The sequence below is a fragment of the Chinchilla lanigera genome, unplaced genomic scaffold (assembly GCF_000276665.1).
Source record: "Chinchilla lanigera isolate Chin_1 unplaced genomic scaffold, ChiLan1.0 scaffold00050, whole genome shotgun sequence".
Lineage (NCBI taxonomy): Eukaryota > Metazoa > Chordata > Mammalia > Rodentia > Chinchillidae > Chinchilla > Chinchilla lanigera.
Genome location: NW_004955451.1, coordinates 563,181 through 583,205, shown reverse-complemented (window position 1 = coordinate 583,205; position 20,025 = coordinate 563,181). Strand labels below are relative to the sequence as shown.

The following is a 20,025-nucleotide window of genomic DNA, read 5'->3' as shown; positions in this document are numbered from 1 at the left end:
GAATTTTCTCCTCTTCAATTTATTTGCTCGCTGGGATTTGCTCGTCAGTCCTTTGTCCCCTTGTTGTGTATTCTTGAATTGTTTCACACCCTTTTTCCCAGGTTTTGTGGCACATTTCTCAAACTTCTTAGATGTAACTTTAGGTTCCTCCTTCTAAACAACTTTCTCGGGGAATGTCTTTGAAGAACTAGAATCACTGTTTTTCTGAAACTTGGCTTTTTTCTTGTGAAGCCTTTGTTCTCCTTCCTGTGAGTTTTCTTTTCCCTTTGACATCCATCACAGCAACTTATATACATGGAGTCGAGGTGGACGCCAGTGGCCGATTCCCGATTCTGCCTTTCTTGAGTACTCCCTTCCCTTCTGATAACCAAACAAACGCTACCATCCAGGGAAGATCTTGGTCTTAGCTCTGAGAGAATCTTGAATTCTATGAGAACTCTTGGATCCTCCGGGAGCCCTGAAAGCATTTCATTTGCCTCTTTTTATTTAGCCTTCACCATACACTTGTTCAGGAGTTTGTGGACCTGATCAGCCCACAATAACTAAGGGATATTATTAACCCAATAATAGTGGTGCACACCTGTAATCGTAGCACTTGGGAGGCTGAGGCAGGAGGATTGTTGTGAGCTCAAGGCCAGCCTGAATTACATAGTGAGACCCTGTCTCAAAAAACAAAAAACAGAAGAACAGAGTGCCTATGAACTATCTTCTAGCCTTTAAGTAAGCATTTTTTTTTAACAGTAGCAGTTTATTTGAAGAAGCAAAGGTGAAGGGTGAGAAACTGGCTCTCCTGAGCAAAGCTGGGCCAAGTAAAAGAGGAAAAAGCGAGATAAAAGTACACTGTGGAGGACATAGGGCAGGCTGTTGTGAGGAAAGCTACGCTAGCTAAGTAAGCATTTTTAAAAGTAGCTTTTAGTAACATAGTTTTTCTCTCTTTGCAGTGTTTCACACGAGGATTTGAGTACAAGAAACATCAAAGCGATCACACATATGAAATAATGGTAATGATGAAGTTGCTGGAAATTTCTGTTGGTTTTTCAAGTATTGAATGAGAATTAGTATTCTTTATGGGTTTTTTTTGGAATTAGTATTCTTTATCTCAAGTATCTTTTTCTTCTCTTCTAAATTTGATAATCATCCAGTAAGTTTTTAGATTTTGTGAACCTACTAAGTTATTTTAAGTACAAAATGTTTTGTTGTTATTGTGGTGCTGGGGATTGAACTATTTAAAAAAGTGTTATATCCTTAGATTTTTGTTTCAAATTCAGAAGGTATTTAAAGGAAGTACTTTTCAAGATTCTCTGATACAAAGAAGAGAGGTATCCTGCTTTTTAGGTTTGTTGATAAACATATATGACCAATAGCTATCACTGCATCCAAAAGTGTCCCCACCTCCACCCCCAGTATAGGGGATTGATCTCAGGGCCTTCACACTGAGCCACATTCCCTCCTCACCTTTCTTTCTGAGACAGGGTCCTGCTAAGTTGCGCAGGCCAGGCTTGAACATGGGATCCTCCCAGAGTGCTGGAATTACAGATGCATGTCAGCATACCCAGTATTTTTATATGCTTCATGTTGCCACTGGTGAAGATCATGTCTGGCACTCCGTCTTCCTGCCTTGGGAAAATTAGTTGTCCTGTGAGAGTTAAATTATAATTTGAATGCAAATGAGTTAATACCTGGCATAAAAATGATTTTAAAGAGGCAAACTGGTTTATAGGCTAGTAAAGAATTTGCTGTAGGGCTAGGGATATAGCTTAGTGGTAGATCACTTGCCTAGTATGTGCAAGGCCCTAAGATCAATCCCCAGCACTGGGAAGGAAGGAAGGAAGGAAGGAAGGAAGGAAGGAAGGAAGGAAGGAAGGGAGGAAGGGAGGGAGGGAAGGAGGATGGAGGGAAGAAAGGAAAAGAAAGGGCTGTGATTTGATTGATCATAGGTCCCTCCCTTCCCTGGCAGGAAGAATGGTTTATAAGCCAAAGTGAGCCAGGTGTGGTGGCTCATACTTCTAATACCAGCATCCAGGAGGCTGAGACAGGAGAATTGCTATGCATTTGAGGCCAGCCTGGGCTACATAGTTAAAGATCAGCCTGAACTTCATAGCCAGACCCTGACTCAAAACAAACAAGCAAACAAACAAAAGCCTAAGTGTGTATCGGGTCTATTAAACAAGTATATATCTTTATATATAGTAGTTTACAAAATAGTAGTTTACCAAGCAGTTTTTGACATTTGGTCTCCTGTGTAATTAGTTTTCTTGTAAGAAAGAATGTTGTCTGACTTGACAGTATTAATTTTATATTGTAGGTTAATTATTGGGACAGTAATACCATCTTCGTTTTCTGTAGCTGCTGTAAAAAATTACCAAAAATTTAGTGGCTTAGGACAACACAAGTGTATTGTGTTGAGTCTCTGATTTTTCCACGAGACAAAAAAAATAGTCACCTTATCTTTACTTTAGTCTCTCTTTCCTCCTTTCTCTTTTGTTTTAATCATTTACCAGGTTTTACTTGTTTCTTAAAAGTTTAGAAAGAGTTACGAGTTCCTCATTGTAAATATAATCATTATGCGCTGTAAATTTGTACTACTAAAAATTTGTAAGTTTGGAAAGAGATGCTAGGCATCTCTTAGGATTAGAATTGCTGTGAGTTCGCAGCTAGCCTGAACTACATTGTGAGACCCTTTCTCTCTCTCTTTTTTTTTTTTCTTTTGGTCTTGAGACGGTCTCACTATGCAGTTCAGGCTGGCCTTGAGCTCACTTTGTAGCCCAGGCTGGCCTCGAACTTGCGAAGATTCTCCTGCCTCAGCCTCCCGCGTGCTAGGATTACAGGTGTGCTCCACCATGCCCAGCCCTTTCTCAAAAAAAAAAAAAAGAGAAAAAAGAATCCTTAGAATATAAAATTTTTTTTAATGTTGTGATGCTAGGGATTGAATCGGCTTGGCATGCTATCACTTAGCTACATCTCTAGTCCCCAGATTCATTTATTTAAAACAGTAAAATGATTCTTTAAGGGATAGTTCAGTAGCTTGGGCAAGTTAACAGTCATGTTTATCCAAAGTGGGAAGCTGACCATGAGGTTTCGTTAGCTATTCTGGGCACATCTTCTGCATAATGCTGAAAACAGTTTCACTTCAAGTCCACTTAGTACTGATTGCATCATCCCTTTCTCACATATTCAACACCCATATAAACACATTTTAGAGTTCTCTCCTTTCCCTTCAGGAGCTTTTCAGGGTTACTGATCTTCCCTTGTTTTAGCCAATCTTACCTACTTTAGTAACTTTCCTTCTATAGGAATAATGACCAAATCTGGCTTTCTACACTTAAAGCCACTGAAAACTTGATTTCTTTTTCATACAAAGCCTCACATAACATTAAGTGGATTTCAGTGCTTTTGTCATCTCACAGTGCTATATTTTTGGGAGTTACTCATGCTCTGGTGGGTGGTGCATTAATCAAGACTTCTGAGTTCTATAGCCCTATTTTTGTCTTGTCATACTTAGAACCTTGAACCAGTGAAGGCTCACCCTTTGTACCATGACTCTTAGAGCGTAAGAATCACAGGTGAGTTTAGAATCACTAAATCTCTGGGCGTTGCTCTTAGTGATTCTGGTTCAGTAAGGTCAGGTTGGATCCAGAAGTTGAACAACAGTGATTCAAATTCAAGAAAAACTGCCTTGTGCCTCTGCTTCCTCCATAGTATAGAAGGTTTTTGTTTCACAGTAAAGTGGGTAAAGAGTAGTTAATGTTCTACAATACATGTTTTAGAAATAACAGGTGCTACAACTGACGTCTGAGTTTAGTATTTACCATGTATTTGTGGTACTTGGCAAGATTGGGAGTGATTACTGTAAATTTCATAGAAAAATGGACACTGAAATTTCTACCTTAGAGTCTCACAATACCTCATGGGGAGTAGGCATATTCATAGGATGTGCTTGGATCAAAATGTGTCACTAGGGGCTGGGGATTTAGCTCAGCGGCAAAAGCGCCTGCGTGGCAAGCGCAAGGTCGTGAGTTTGGTTCCCGGTACCAGAGAAAAACCAAAAAAAAAAAAAAAAAAAATGTGTCACTTACTGGTAGTATAATTTTACTAATAGAGATTTGGGGGGGGGGTCACTAACAAAAGATATAGCAGTTTCTAAATGTAATTTGAAGACCCTTTGTGTCACTTTATTTTTTACTTTTTATTATGGAAAATTTTAAACATACCTTAGATTTTTGGGTTTTGTTTTTTTTTTTTCTTCCTGGTACCAAGAATCGAACTTATGACCTCATGCTTGCCAGGCAGGCGCTAAACTAAATCCCCAGCCCCAGAACATACCTTAGAGAGGATGCTGTTTGGCTGTCTGTTGCTACATAAGATCAAAACATGAAAGTAACAGCTATTTTATTGTCTGCCATAGTTTTTGTGACTCAGGAATTCAGAATAGGCAAATTGAGGGTGGTCCTCAGCACCACCTGAGGCAGTGAGATTGTGGAAGTAAGAGAGGCTTTTTCACACATCTTTGGCACCTCATTAAGATAGCTTAAATTTTCATCTTAATGATATTAATTGCCTGAGACTTTGGTTTTTCTCCAGGTAGTCTTAGGGCTACTGTCTTTCCATGTGGCATCTCCACGTGGTATTACCAACAAGGAGATTGGATATTTTGCTTGGTGGTTTAGAAATACAAAAGTAGAAGCCAGCCAGGTGTGGTGGTGCATGCCTTTAATCCCAGCCTTTGGGAGGCTGAGGCAAAAGGATCACCTTGAGTTCAAGGCCAACCTGGGCTACATAGTGAGTTCAAGGCCAGCCTGAACTTCTACATAGCAAAGTAGAAGCCACTGGGCCTTTGGCCTTTGTAAGAAAGTCACAGGTCCAGCCCTCTTAAGTGGGAATTTAAGTGAAATTCATCAGGGCCACCACTGTAACCAACTATAAATACCAAATGCTTATCCTCTACTACATACTACATATATTATGATAAATTTCCATGTATCCTTCACTAGCTCTTACAGTTATCAATTCATGCTAATCTTGTTTCATCTAAATACTCATCCATCCAGATTATTTTGAGGCAGCCCTGCCAAATGTTATATCATTTAATCTTTTAAATGTTTCACTAAATCTAAGTAATTCCAGTCATTTCCACATTTTCCCAGTAATCTCATAAAGTCTGTTTTTAAAACCCTGTCCCCTCTTGCCACTTCTAAAGCAATTACTATTCTGATTTTTATCACAGATCAGTTGTGTATATTCTAGAACTGCATATAAATGGAATCATACTGTGTGTACTCATTTCTGATTTCTTTCACACAGAATTTTTGAGATTTATTCATGTTGCATATATAATAATCATTCCTTTTAATTATTAAGTGATAGTCCATTGCATGTATGTACAGTTTATCTATTCTTTTTTTCTTTCTTTGTGGTAGAACTCAGAGGTACTCTACCACTGAGATACATCCCTAGCCCATTTAAGATTTTCAAAATTTTGTTATGGGGTCTTTCTAAGATGCCCAACCTGGCCTCTAACTTGCAGTCCTCCTGCCCTGTTCCGGAGAGTAGCTGAGATTACAGGTGTGTACCACCAAGCCAGCTGATTCTTAACTTTTAAAGAAATGATCACAAAGTTTTCCAAGGTGGTTTGTATCATTTTATACTTCCATTGTTATATGACAATTCTGATTGCTTTACATGCTTGCAAACATTTGGTGTTGTTAGTCTCACTCATTTTGACTTTGTAGTGGGTATGGTAGTGCATCAGTTTTTTAAAAAACACTTTTTCTAGTTTGTTTTAATTGAGATAAACATAAGTTCCCTAAATTTCACTCTTCCAAGTGGCTGCCTTTTACATGGCTTCTGTTCTTTGTGGGTTCTTTTCTCATTCCTTTGTCTTTATATTGATTTGTTTTTAAATTTTTTTAAAGTTTAGAATAATTTATTAATAATTTGCTGCAAGGAAGTTGCAAACATAATACAGAGGGTTCCTGTCTATCATTCATCCTGCTTCCTCAAATGTTAGCACATTATATTATAGTGTACACTTGTCAAAATTAAGAAATGGAAATTGTAGTTCAATCCTGCACTGAATTTGGTCACCATGTTTCCTGTGTGTGACAGTTTCCTGAGGTTTTTATTGTTATTCATGACCTTGACCATTTAACAAGTATTATGTAGAATACTCAGAATACTCAGAAATTTCTCTAATGTTTCATCATGGTTAGATTTGTGTTATGAGTACTTAGGAAGACCACAGAGGCGACATAACTTCTCATAGTATCAGGTCTGAGGTACATGTTGTCAGCATGACTTAATACTGAAGATGTTAAAAGATGGCCAGCCAAAATAAGTAAGAGATGCATTGAGTACACGATACAGGAAGAGGGATGGCACTTCATGTCTTTCCTGAGTGTACTATTCTCTAGGCAACATGCGTTGAGCAATTTGAAATGTTTTTTAAACTTTGAGTTTTAGAAACTAGGTTGTTAGCTAGGTGTGGTGGCACATGCATGTAATTCCAGCATTCAGGAGATTGAGACAGGAGGATCATGAATTCAAGGCCAGTCTGGGCTACAGACCAGTTTCAAGGTTGGCCTGGACTACATAGCAAGACGTTATCTCAAAAAACTACACACCAAAACAAAACAAAAAAAATCTGTGTTGTTTGTCTTATAGATGTTAGAACAATCTGGATTTTACTGAGTAACCTATTTTTTCTGTCTTTGTTTCCTATACCTTGGTAATAATGTTCACTGCTACATCAGATTCATTTGTTATCATTGTCTATATCTGTTAATTCATCAGGGATGGCAAAATAGTGATCTTTTAGTTTATGCACTAGAATACTTTATAAGGACCAGGTCATGATGGCACATTCCTGTAATCCTGACCCTGTCTCAAAATAAAAATACGAAGGACTGAGGAGGTAGCTCAGCTCTAGGGTGCCTTGCAAGTGGGAGGTCCTGGATTCAATCTGCAGTATGGGTAGGGGATGTAATTTTTAAAAAGACACCTTGGATCATTAACGTGTCATTACCCTGAACAAAGGCAGGATAAATGCTAATTATTTTGCTTTACTTGCTAATTGTAAAAGTTGTTTTCCTAGCATCTTCCAGATATTTAAAATATTGGATATGTTTCATTCCTTTATAGTTATTATCCTATTGATGCTCTAAATACTCTATTTTTGGTTAGCAAGAGCTTGTGCAAGTCGGCTTCTGAATCCTTTTGACATGGCATGTATAGTCTTTGACAGCTTCTTAGCTTTTCACTGTGCAAAATGGTCAGTCTGGTCTTGTTCATTTCCTGACCCAGACTTGGAATCAGGCGATTATTGAAACCCTTGTTCCTTTCAGTGGGAAGTCGTATTTAAAGACTAGTTAGACACAGTGTTATACACCTGTATAGCTATACAGCTACTCAGGAGGGTGAGGCAGGAGGATCTTGAGTTTGAGGCAAACCTGAGCATCTTAGCAAGATCTTGTCTCAAAAAATACCAAGAAGAGGAAAAAATTGTGAACTGTGAACTAGAAATGCTACTTGGTTGGTCCTCATTTCTAGACCTTTTCAGTAAATTGTGTAAATAACATTTTTTTTTATTAATTGAGTTTGTGTACTCCTGCATGTGTTACATAGCAATTATGGGTGATATTTATTGGAGACCTTTGTAGCTAATGTGAAAATTGGAATGGGAGAAGAGGACAACTAATAAGAATGTAGTTTAGGTACTTCTTGACATCAAGAGAATGACAGTCATTTAACTGTAGTACTACAGTGAGGATTCCTGGGTTCCACTTCTATCTGTTCTTAGAAAAGTCTTTTTTCTTCTTAGACCTCAGACTTTCCTGTTCTTGACCCCAGCTGGACTGCTCAAGAAGAAATGGCCCTTTTAGAAGCTGTGATGGACTGTGGCTTTGGAAATTGGTAAGAGCTTGGTGGTAAAAGTGGTCCTGCCTTGAGGCTGGGGCTGGTACTCAATGGCGGAACACTTGCCTCCCATGCCTGAGGTCTTGGCTTTAATTAGCTGTATTACCAAAAGACAAAAAAGAGTAGTCCTGCCCTGCTGGGCTCAGAGAAGCAGCCAGTATTAAAAGGGTGAAGAGAGGAACTTCAGAAGGAGAAAAGCTGTGCCGCTGTCTTACTGAACCAATGTTCAGTGACAAGTTTTCTTACCCTTTACATTATTTTCCAGGTCCGAAATGCTTCTCAGGAATATGGGATTTTAGTAGTCCATGAGTGAGCTGCTCTCGTGGCAGTCCTCCTGCTTTAGCCTCAGTCTCCCTAGTGCTGGGATTATAGGTGTGCACCACCATGCTTGACCCACTTTAGAATAGCAGGAATTGGAATATCAGATAACGCCAGAATATATTTGTGTCATTGTTCTGCTGGTACCTCTATGACACCAGTTTGAAGGTAGCAAATTATTGATATTATATGGATTTGATTTAAAATATGAAAAGAACAAACCATGCTTTTAGTGTTATGTATAAGTGAAAGTACTGCTCCCTTCCCTCTTTTTCCCACACTTCTCTAGGCAAGATGTAGCCAATCAGATGTGCACCAAGACCAAGGAGGAGTGTGAAAAGCACTACATGAAGCATTTCATCAATAACCCTTTGTTTGCTTCCACCCTGCTAAACCTGAAACAAGCAGAGGAGGCAAAGACTGCTGACACAGCCATCCCATTTCACTGTAAGTGCCTCCTTGTTTTGGTGAGAGATACTTAGGTCATCCCTGAGCCCTGTGTCAGTAGCAGATAAACAGTAATTTGGTTGGAATTGGCATGGCAGCTATTGAGAGTCAGGACCATAATGTGGCAAAGAGGGCTCACATTGCAGAAGTCAGAGTTGTATAGTAAACTGAACATCTGAGTACTGTAAGCTGATGTATAGTTCCACCTACTGTGAGTGTCTTGAATATATCATTTAACTTTAATGCTTGCTTCTGTAAGAGAATGTGTCAAAAAGGGACCAACTTGTCCATGTTATTAGGATGAAAGCCTTTTAGCAATTCGTTTGGAGGATTTGTGATTGTAGGTACAAATTGCTTAACAGGGCCCAGTATTTTTCTCATTATTGTTAATTGCCCTAGTGCCAAGCCTAACGAGCAATTTGTAATTTTTATTCATTTGGTTATGGCATGAAGGCAGACTTTTTAAATCTCATGTACCTACGGGACCAGTTGGTCTTTTAATAAAATACAACCGAAAACATGAATTATAAATGGATGTCTTTCCTGAATGACTCCCAGAGCACAATAATGGAGATGTGAATGTTTTCTCTTTCTTCTCTCCTTTCCTCATACTTCTTAGAAACAGTTTTAGAGCTAACTCAGAGGCTGGTGATATCTTCTATTTGAACAGCATTTAGGATGTTAGGACTTTCAACAGCAGCTCAGTGAAATAAACAGAATAGGTGCTTTCATTTTACACAGGAGAAAAACAGATTCAGAAAGGTTAAATAATTTGTGAAAGGTCATGGGACTACTATATTTTGGAGCTAGGACACTATATTCCAGCTAACTTCAAATACAGTATGTTTTTGTTTCTCAATTGGATGATAACGTGTAAATTGAAGTTTGTTCTAAGAGGTAATGGAGCTAAAGTGGACACTGTATTAAGTTCTATGATATTAGAAGAAAAAAAATCTTGATTTCCTTTCATTATGGGAAAGCAAAAATCAAAAGGAATTTCACCATATTTTCTAAGTCTTAGTTTCCTTTTTGAAGAAATTAGTCTGTTTCCACATGGTTTTACTGTCTTCACTTTTCCCTTTGTACAAAAAACCTTTTAAAATTTATTCTGTCAGACACTTTTTCTCCAAAAATATTTCAGGATGTACAAAAGGACTGTTTTTGTGTGACTTTTTTGTGTCAGTAGCTTAGTAATTAACTAAGAAAAACTCTTAATTTTTCCAGCTACAGATGACCCTCCCCGACCTACCTTTGACTCCTTGCTTTCTCGAGACATGGCAGGGTACATGCCAGCTCGAGCAGATTTCATTGAGGTAGGTAGGAGAAACTTGCTTTTAGCATAAGAGAGGAAAGCATTTTTGTTTCTTATGAGGCTTCTGTCTCTTACCCATTGGTTCTGTACCACCAAGAGGAGATTTTTCGAAGCATTATTATCTGTAGGGCCTTTATGCAGACACATTTTTAAAAAATTGAATTCTTGTTTTGATTTGTAAGCAAGCATTTTTTACTTGTGGAGCCTTGAAAGTTCTTCAGACCAAGAATTTATTTCTGAAGTTGCACAGGTGTTGGTTCCCATCTTGTAAGTCCGGAGTTTCTGTAGTCTAGTTCTCACTCCACATCTAGGGGATTTCAGGGTTGTACTGTGTATCAGGGCGGACAGACCTGTCCCACGAAAGGCCAGACAGTAATTATTTTAAGTTTTACAGATCATAAATTTCCCATTGTGGTTAAGCTTTTCTTTTCTTTTTTTTTTTTAACCATCTTTATTTTATTGGTGCATTTTAGATTTACATATGATAACATTCATCATAGGGAATTTGTACCTGTACATGGTATATCTTGCTTCTCCCCTACCCCTGCCCCCCAGAACTTCTCTGTTTGTGTACAGAAGCAGCATAGATAATGCATAAACAGATTAGTATGTCTGTATGGCAATAAAACTTTTTGTACAGAAAACGGGCAGAGGACTAAATAGTACCAGTTTCCTGACTCCTCCTACACTTATCTACAAGTACGTGAATCAGTGTTGAACTTAGATAAATACTATGTGTTTCCATCCAGCCATGGAATTAAAAACCATGTCAGTGTAGTCACAATTATTTTGATTTATCGTCTGTCATGCTCCTGAGATAACTAGAAAGTTTAACCAATTACAAACATTTTTCTACCCATACCTAGGTCAGCATTTTGTTCAGGCAAGTTATAGTGTGCCACTACCCCATACATGCCACCACACAAATTATAGTCATTCTATGGATTATAAATAAACCTATTCATTGAACTGAATAAAAAATATTGTTGACTAAATAGGTCCCTTAGAAGGTTAATAATTTAATGCAGACAGTTTTCATACTTGAAGGCCTAAACTTTTATTTCCTTGAGAATTAACAACCTAAAACTTTTATTTATTTATTTTGTTTGTTTGTTTTTTGATACAAGGTCTTGCTGTATAGTTCAGGCTGTCTTTGAACTCAGGGGAATCCTCTTGCCTCAGCCTCCAGTGCTGGGATTATAGGAGTGTGCCACCACACCTGACAAACGTAAAACTTTTAAAATAATAGATCCTAAGTTCATAACTACACTTAAATTTTTGTTTTTACTACTACCTGAGAGCCTCTCAGATTTTTTTCCACAATTTTCTATTACTTGTAGCAGTATTCTGGCTTTTTAGCTCATTTAGTATTTTTTTTTTAAACAAATGTTGGCACATATATTTTCTGTTTGCTTCTAAAGCATGGCTAGCTACTATGAAGCATTATTTAAAGTTTATGGGTTTGGAATGGGGATTTTTTTCTTTTCTTCCTAACAGGAATTTGACAATTATGCAGAATGGGACTTGAGAGACATTGATTTTGTTGAAGATGACTCGGACATTTTACACGGTAATATTTTATCAAATGTTTATTGATGACAAAAATGTGATGATAATGTATGTTGGATGCTAGGAATATAAGGATGAATAAAGCATGTACCTTGCTCACAAGGAACTTAAAACCTTATGGTTAAGTTGTGGGACTTACCCTTTTATCTGGTTTTGACTATACTGAGTAAAATTTGTGATGATTATCGATCAAATAATAGGAACTGGGTATGTCCCATCCCTTCGCCCATGTGATCTTGCTTTTGTCTGAGGTAATTGGTTAAGTGGCCCTCACTTGCCTCTTTAGAAGAAAGGGAAAGCGTGTGAAGACATTGAGATTTCAGTAATAGTATCTGATTCTGAATATTCACTATAATTTATTGCCACAAATTTCCAGTAACAATGGAACTTCTTCAGGGGTATTTTAGACCAAAATTGGGACCTTCTTGTTTCTCAGAAGTGTTGACGTTTTATCACTTCAGAATCCTAGTCTTAGATAGCTCTGTAAGAGTTTATGTTAACTCTTTTGTTATAATTTAACTGGTAAATGCCATCGATGGTTAAAAATTCATGGTTAGGGCTGGCTGTGGCCCAATGGTGGAACATATGCTTAGTATGCATGAATCCTTGAGTTCAGTCCTCAATGTCAAAACATTTTTGAATTAAACGATTAGACTTTTATTGGGTTTCTTTCCCCCCTATTTTCAGTGAACTTCTTATGTAAGATAGTCCCATCTTTTCTTTCATTTTTCCAGAATTAATTATGATATAACAGATCAATCATGCTCTATTAGAATCTATGTTTCTAAAAAAGCATTTTTATTCTCTTAGACCTTTATCAGGCAGGAAAGGCAAGTAGAATACTGGCTGGATTATAAATCAGTCAGTTAACATGTACTGATTGGTACTCTCACTACAAGGGGAACTTGATTCCTCTCTCCATAGCACAGCTACCTGGGTATTTGTTACACCAGGCCTAGGACAAAGAAACAGTTCTTTTAAAAGTTTTACTGTGAGAAGTTTTTATCTACACATTTTTTGAGCAAAATATTGTTTTGCAAAATTTCATTCCTCTTTTCTCCCACACAACTTTAAGGAAAGTCGAAGTGAAGTGACGCAGACTGAACTAAAAGAGGAAAGCTTGAAAACAAGCTACTTTAGCGTTCACTAGAGGCATTGTATTTGTTCAGTCTTGCATGTCAATCTCTTCACCTCCACTGACTCATGCTGTCTCTTCTCTATTCCTTTTAAGGTAGTATGTGGAGTGCCATTCAGTATTTCTCTACATGCACACTTGCTTTGATTAGAATGGTATTGTTTCCTAACTTTTATCTTTCTTGCCATATCATCAAGCTACTACTATATATACAAGAAGGGCAGCTTTGTAAATATCATTCTTTTAGATACTGTTAAAAATCAAACTTTTGAATCAAACTTTTCAAAATCTCTAATGTCAGTAGTGGCTCAACTAGGTGAAGGCCTTGCTGAATCACTTCTGTAAGATCTATTCCAAGGTTGTCAGAACATTATTAAGAAAACTGTAATAGTGGTTGGTATATAATTTGCTCTTCATCTGTTGCAGAATCTAGATTTGCAGTTTTGTCTGGTGTCTTTGTTCTTTCTGTAATTCTTTGGGCACAAAACGAATAATCAGAAAGAAACAATTGATTAGTAATTTTTAATTCAGTTAACTTTTCAAAACTATAACCCACTTTATCTGTGCTCTTCTTATAGATTCTACAGTGTTGTAAGTTACTGATTCTCATTTAAACCAGAACTGAAACATGAGCTGTTAGTCCTTATTCATAATTTTAACACAACATAAATAATAATCCTTTTCCCTGGCCCAACAGTGAACTGTAAGATACTTAGATATCTTTTATTTTTTTGGTATCGGGAGTAGAACTCACAGGCTCATACTTGCCAGGCAGGCACTGCATCGCTGAGCTACATCTCTGGCCCTAGATATCTTTTAAAAATAGCATTTTAGCTGGGTGTGGTGGTACATGGCTGTAATCCCAGCACTTTGGAGGTTGAGGCAAGAGGATCACCACAAGTTCAGGGCCAGCCTGGGTTTCATAGTGAGTCCAGGTAAGCCTGAACTACATAGTAAGACACTGTTTAAAAAAAAAAAATCAAAGAGGATCGTCAGTCCTGTAGGTCAGAGGGATGTAGTGTTACAGAGATGACTTTATTCATGGCTCTGAGCTCTTGTCATAGCTCCTTGGGCAGCATGACCATGACTGGGGTGTGAAACCTATGAGCAGTCTCTTCCAGAAAATTCCGTGAAGAGAACTAGGAACCCAGGAACACTCAAGAGTAGGAGCTTTTTCGTATGCCTGGCTCAGAAAGACGGCCACAGATGCAGTTGAAATCAAGACACTGATTCAACCTCAGACTTACTTCTGAGTCAGTGTGTAGTCTTTACGCAAGTCCTTCAAGTCTTGTTTGCCACTTCTTCCAGTCCCCTGCAAGTAAAAAGGGGTGATACTGATTAGTCAGAGTGTGAATGTCTCCAATGAAAGATGGTACACAATTGAGATTGGTGCTATTACCACTCCTGTATGCCATTATACTTGGTATTACTGACATTAACATTCCTTTCACATTCTCTCACTTATAACTGCTGAGAGGGAGCAGACTGGGTGGTTTTTGTGTTTGGAAGACATCTAGAATATTGGATGATGCCATCTATCCCTGTTCTTACCCGAAGACTTTTGCTTGGATTCATGGTGTTGGTCTACTAGAATTGGCTTGCATGGTTCGTTACAGAGGCCTGGGCTGTGGTAGAAGGATAATTAATTGTATCCATACAAGAAGATATTAATTGTATTCCATACAAGAAAAGTTTCAGAATGCACCCAGAAAGGTACTGCAAATACAGCACAGGAAATACTTCAAAGAATCAACAACTGGGATCTCATCTTATTGAGAAGTTTTTGCACATCTAAAGAAATCACCAATAAGTAAAAAGAAAACCCACAAAATGGGAAAAAATTTTAGCCAACTTCCCCTCAGACAAAGGGCTCCTATCTAGGACATATAAAGAATTAAAAAAAAATCCGGCCTCCCAAATTCAAAGACCCAATCCAAAAATGGAGAGATACTAATGATGAATACATACATGAAAAAATGTTCAACGTCATTAGTCATTCAAGAAATGCAAATTAAAACAACACTGAGATTCCATCTCACCCCAGAAAGAATGGCTATCATCAAGAAATCAACCAATAACAAATGCTGGAGAGGCTGTGGGGAGAAAGGAACCCTACTGCACTGCTGGTGGGAGTGTAGATTGGTGAAACCACTGTGGAAATCACTTTGGAGATCCCTCACAAAACTAGGATTAGAAGTCCCATTTAACCCAGCTATTCCCCTTCTGGGTATTTTCCCAGAAGAATTAAAGACATCATACCACAGCAATATATGTGCACCCATGTTTATAGCAGCACAATTCGTTATAGCTAAGTCTTGGAAGCAACCCAGATGCCCATCCACTGAGGAATGGATGAAAAAGTTGTGGTATTTTTATACAATGGAGTATTACTCAGCTATTAAAAAAGATGAACTTGAGGCTCTGTAGGTAAATGGATATAACTAGAGACCATACTCATAAGCGAAATAAGTTGGACCCACATTTGTAAACATCATATTGTCTCATTGGTGTAGGAACCTGAAAGACTAGGTAAAACTTAAAACATACAGTAGATGATAGGAAAGGGAACGAAATTGCTCAACAGAAGGAACAACTGGGATGAGGGAAAGAAGAAAAAAAAACAAGGAAGGCAAAACAAATATATATATGAATGGCTACGATGACTGTATTGCTGATGTCTGATGGTGTATTGAAATGAACAGTTAATGCTTACAATTTTTTATGTTCTGATCGATTTTGCATGCTTGTGTCTGGTGGTCTGAGCAACTAATTTGAAGGTAACAATATGCACTGGAATTACAATGTGAACTGCCATCTTGTCTAGTGAAACTCTGTATTATCTCTAATGTTTTATTGAAGAATTATTTTCTTATTCTCTTGAATGGTTTGAGCAGTCTTTCATTCTTACATCTGATAATCTCAGCAATGTAGTTGAGGATAGTGATATGCAATGTAACAACCACTGTTGATATGTATTAATTTGTCTTGAGACCTTGTATCACTTTGAATGTTCTTGCTTTGATTTATGTTTGTGATACTGGTATGCTGCTACTGTTCTATTTTTTTGTTTGTTTCTCATGTACTACTCTCTCTAAAATAAAAAAAAAATTAAAAATACTCTTAATAATAACTAATTCATACAGCTTTTACTGTTTGCCAGGTGCTGTTTTAAGCCCTTTATTTCTATGAAGTCATTTAATCCTCACAAACCCTATGAGTTGAATGTTGTTATTACTCCCATTTTACAGATGAGGAAATTGAAGCATAGAAAGATCAAGTACATTGCCTGAGATCATATAGCTGCAAGTACAGATCAATTCCCAGATTCTCTCTGTTCTTAATCCTGTATAACACTCACTGTCTTTACATCCTTGAATTTTTGTTGCTGTTTCTTTTTTTATTTTTGGAAGGTGAGGGGGTAAGATTTCTCCTGTGTTGTCTTTGGTAGCATTACCACATTCTTGAGAAGCAGGAAAAGATACTTTCCCATTTTACATTTAGAGAAATGTGCAAAGAAGTTAAGTCATTTGCCTGTGAGTTCCTAATTGCTGGCTTTTCCATTAGGCTACATAGTCTTCTTCCTGTTTCAGAATTACTTGTGTGCATCTTGGCCAAAAGCTTAGGGTAGAAATGACTTTTTAAAAAGCTTTGCTTCTGGGGAAGACCTGATCACAGGTTTGTGCTTCTGCAATTGCACTAAGGATTTTGATTGGCCTCTCTGCAGTTAAGGCCTCTGAGTTGATTTCCTTGCCAAGCAAGCAGTAAATGCCTTCTGTCAAGAAAACAGAAACATGTTGCCAGCTATTTTGAACAATGTTAGAAATACATTGCAGTGGGAAGGAGCTGCCTCTGTCTTCTGCCCACTTCTTGAAATATTTTAAGGCCAGCCGTTTGGAAACTTTTATCAGTGCCCACTGTAATCTCACAGAGACTGTTCTCCCATTCCAAAGCTGAGACTTCAGAGGCCCTGTATAAGTGGATAGGTTATAGCTAGTTTTGGTTTGTTCGTGTTTAATGATCTCTGGTTCAGAGTTTGGCAACTTGTACTGGAGTTCCCAGTTGCTTTAGTAGGATGTGAACCGGTGATTCTCATTCTTGTAGTGTCTGCTTTCTTTCTGTTCTGCCTGCTGTGCTGCAGTCCCACCTGGTTTATTCATGTAGTTAAGATCTTGTAAGCACTTGCCGCTATCTTAGTGTGCTTTATAAAGAAAAGATGCAGTAGTTTCAAATGTGCATTTTTCTCTGGAATAATTCTACTTCTCTTACTGTTTGCTGCTATGTGTTTGCTTTCTTTCATCCTCTAGAGTCAGTTATACATATTTAAACTACTGAAATGATCAAGCAATAAAACCAATTATCAGCAGTATATATTTATAAAACTTTTTTGCTAACACAGTCTCTTCGATTTTTTTTTTTTCTTTTTAAATAAGTCATTCCCACGTAAATCTCAGGAAACAATGTGATAAAGTTAGTACCTTACAAAAATTACAGAAATCCTTGATTAAAATTAGTAGTAATTTACACTGGATCTTTAAAACTTTTTTTTTTTTTTTTAATAGTACTGGAAGTTGAACCCAGGGCCTCACATAAGCTAGGCAAGCACTGTACCACTGAGCTTCATCCTCAGCCCAACACATTTCTATTGAATTTATTAGGTAGATAAATGAAATAAATTATATAAAAAGCCTAAAACATGAGAAGTTGTCAGAGTATTTAAGCTATTGTCATTACATTTGTTTTTCTTCCTGCATTGAACTGTTGACTTCCTAATTCTTCTTTTCTTAGAAGTATTAAATTCCACCATAAAATTTGTATTTGTTCGCACGGTGTATCAGAGATGTTTCCTCTCCTCCCTCTTCCTATTGACGTCTTCTACTACTTAGGCATGTAAAGTATATCATACCAGATTGTCTAAGTAGTGCACAATTGTTTTGTAAACAGAGGCGCAGAGTATGGGGTATTCTGTGGTATTAAGACTTTTATATGGAACAGCCCCACAGTTTCATTTATAAAAAGAGTTGGCCACTTAAAAATGAATTTGAAGAGGATGGAAATGTAGCTGAGTTGTAGAGTCATGGGTAAGGACCTGGGTTCAATCCATAGCACAGCCAAAGGGGGAAAAAAAAAGTAGTTTAAGGACTAGGCTAAACAAGAAAAAAAAGTTTGAAAACCATTGCCTTAAATCTTTAAAGCATCTGATATGACAACATTGGATTATTTTTTATTTGTTGCCAGTTATGAGGAAAAATGAGTCACTGTTGAGTCCTTGAACTTATTAGGAACAAACAGAACCCATGCTGGTGAAATTTTTAACTACTTAAACTTTATAAACTATTTCATTCACTTACCTCCAAATTATCCAGCCAAGATTTAGGTTATTTATTTATTTATTTTTATCTCAGAGGCACCAGGAAAATGGCCTGGATGAAGTATTTTTGGACATCTCTCAGCGATTGAAGTTACATTTATACATAGCATATCCTCTCATTGCCCGAGATGTAAGACTTTGGTACTGAACATTTTAATCTAAGAATAACCTAAGGGCAAGTAGCAGTGAGATACATAATAGTGGGTCAGTATGGAGTGTCCAGGATTTCTTCATATATAATGTTGCCAGGGCTATTATGGTGACTATTTAGGATCATACATTGCTCAACAACTTGCTTTTATGTAACAAAATAAACTGGTGATTCCTTGTGTGTGGAGGAGTACCAGGTGTTTTTGAACCAGGGCTTTCACACTGAGCTATAGCCTCAGCTCTTCTTTATTTTGAGACAAGGTGGCAAGGCACTGTGTTACACTGTTTAGAGCCTCTTCTATGAACACATTCAGTAATGAAAACAGGAGAAACTCCAAACTCTCAATTTGTACAAAGCTTACAAAGACAAGAAGTCATTAATATAGTTCCCTTATTTATCTTAAGGTGCTTTTAGAATCTATAGGTGAAATGAATGGTTTAATGTAATATAATGTTAGGCTCAACTCATAGTTTCTGCTAGAGGTAGAAATCTAATGATTATAAACAGCCTATGGAAGTTTTTGTTTCTGATTTTTTTTTTTTCTCCTCCAAATGTACACTTCATTTTCATTTAAGCCAGATTTAGGATATAGGACTAACACAGAGAAAGTAAACCCACTAACAGCAGTAAGCATGTTGGATAATTTCAGTGTTTTTTGTAATCATTGCTCTGTAATTAAGCTGCCTAGATCCATGGTCTGTACTTAGAAGCTGTGTGATCTTGCATTGGTCGTTTTGTATGCACAGTGGGTGGGAAGAATGAAAGAGCGGTAGGAAACAAGACTGGAAAGGTAGGAAGTATAAAGACAGTAAAAGGCTTTATATAATGTGTAAAAGTTTGAGCTCTTTTTAAACAGTTGGAAAGCCACTGAAGAATTAAAAGCAGAGGAATTACCATCACATTGTGTTATAAAACAGTACTCTGGTATCATTTGAAGGAGTTAAGTTGGATAGAGGGCTTGCCTAGGATGCAAGAGGACCTAGGTTCTACTCCCAATGCTACAAACACAAAACATGCAAAAACATTTTTATGACGACTATAATAAATACAATTTCTAGCATATTCATCTATTACTAAACTTCTAATATTCACTGTATGTGATAGCACATATAATAAATGTCCAAAAGAAGTATTTCATAGAAAGCAGATATTGCTGTAATCTACAAAGTAATGCCGTATAATAAATATATCAGGAAAAAGAACTTCATTGTAGTTTACTAAGAGGAAGTCAGTGTGCTAGGCTGTTTTTATGTTTTCAATAGACATATTTCCTACCTGAGTTAGTGTGGAATAAGCTGCAGAGTTTGGGTAAAAGATATCTTTTGTCTTGGCTTTGTTTATATTATTTTTATATCTTTGTCATTTATCCATATGCATTTACAGCTCTGAAAATGGCTGTGGTAGATATCTATCATTCCAGACTAAAGGAGAGACAAAGACGAAAAAAGTAAGTAGAAAACTATGCTGGCTTCTTTCATTTTGGACTACTGATATAGTACATAAGAACTGTCCCCTTGTGGCTTGTCCTGTGACCTTGGGAATGACACCCTGTTTGAGCCTCAATTTTTCCATCTGTCAAATAGCGATAATAATCTGTTTATTTTTACTTTTTTTCCTTACCCTTTGTTGATATCCTGGTGAATAATAAGCAATGTGGGTATGCTGTTTTAAGATCTTTGGAAAAAAGGAACAAGAACAATTTAAAGTAGTATTTTAATTTTTTTTAATGTTCTCATTCTTTTTTTTTTTTTTTTCTTTTTTGCAGTAGCAGAGATAGAACCCAGGGCTTCTTCATGATCCTTCTGTAGCCTTTT

At 37.2% G+C, this 20,025-nt stretch overlaps 1 protein-coding gene across 4 annotated transcripts in view; it reads left to right on the top strand.

Annotated features, from left to right (window-relative positions):
- Nucleotides 1–20,025, top strand: part of Tada2a (transcriptional adaptor 2A) — a 51,367-nt gene that overhangs the window by 16,534 nt on the left and 14,808 nt on the right. For 3 of the 4 annotated variants that reach the window (XM_013519173.1, XM_005393935.2, XM_005393934.2), the window contains 6 exons: nt 942–1,001; nt 7,817–7,908; nt 8,519–8,676; nt 9,901–9,989; nt 11,486–11,558; nt 19,595–19,658. In XM_013519173.1, coding sequence (XP_013374627.1) covers nt 999–1,001; nt 7,817–7,908; nt 8,519–8,676; nt 9,901–9,989; nt 11,486–11,558; nt 19,595–19,658 — 479 coding nt within the window. In that variant the 5' untranslated portion in view covers nt 942–998. Of the gene's footprint in view, nt 1–941; nt 1,002–3,502; nt 3,564–7,816; nt 7,909–8,518; nt 8,677–9,900; nt 9,990–11,485; nt 11,559–19,594; nt 19,659–20,025 lie in introns of all 4 variants that reach the window. The other variant, XM_005393936.2, reaches the window with a different exon arrangement.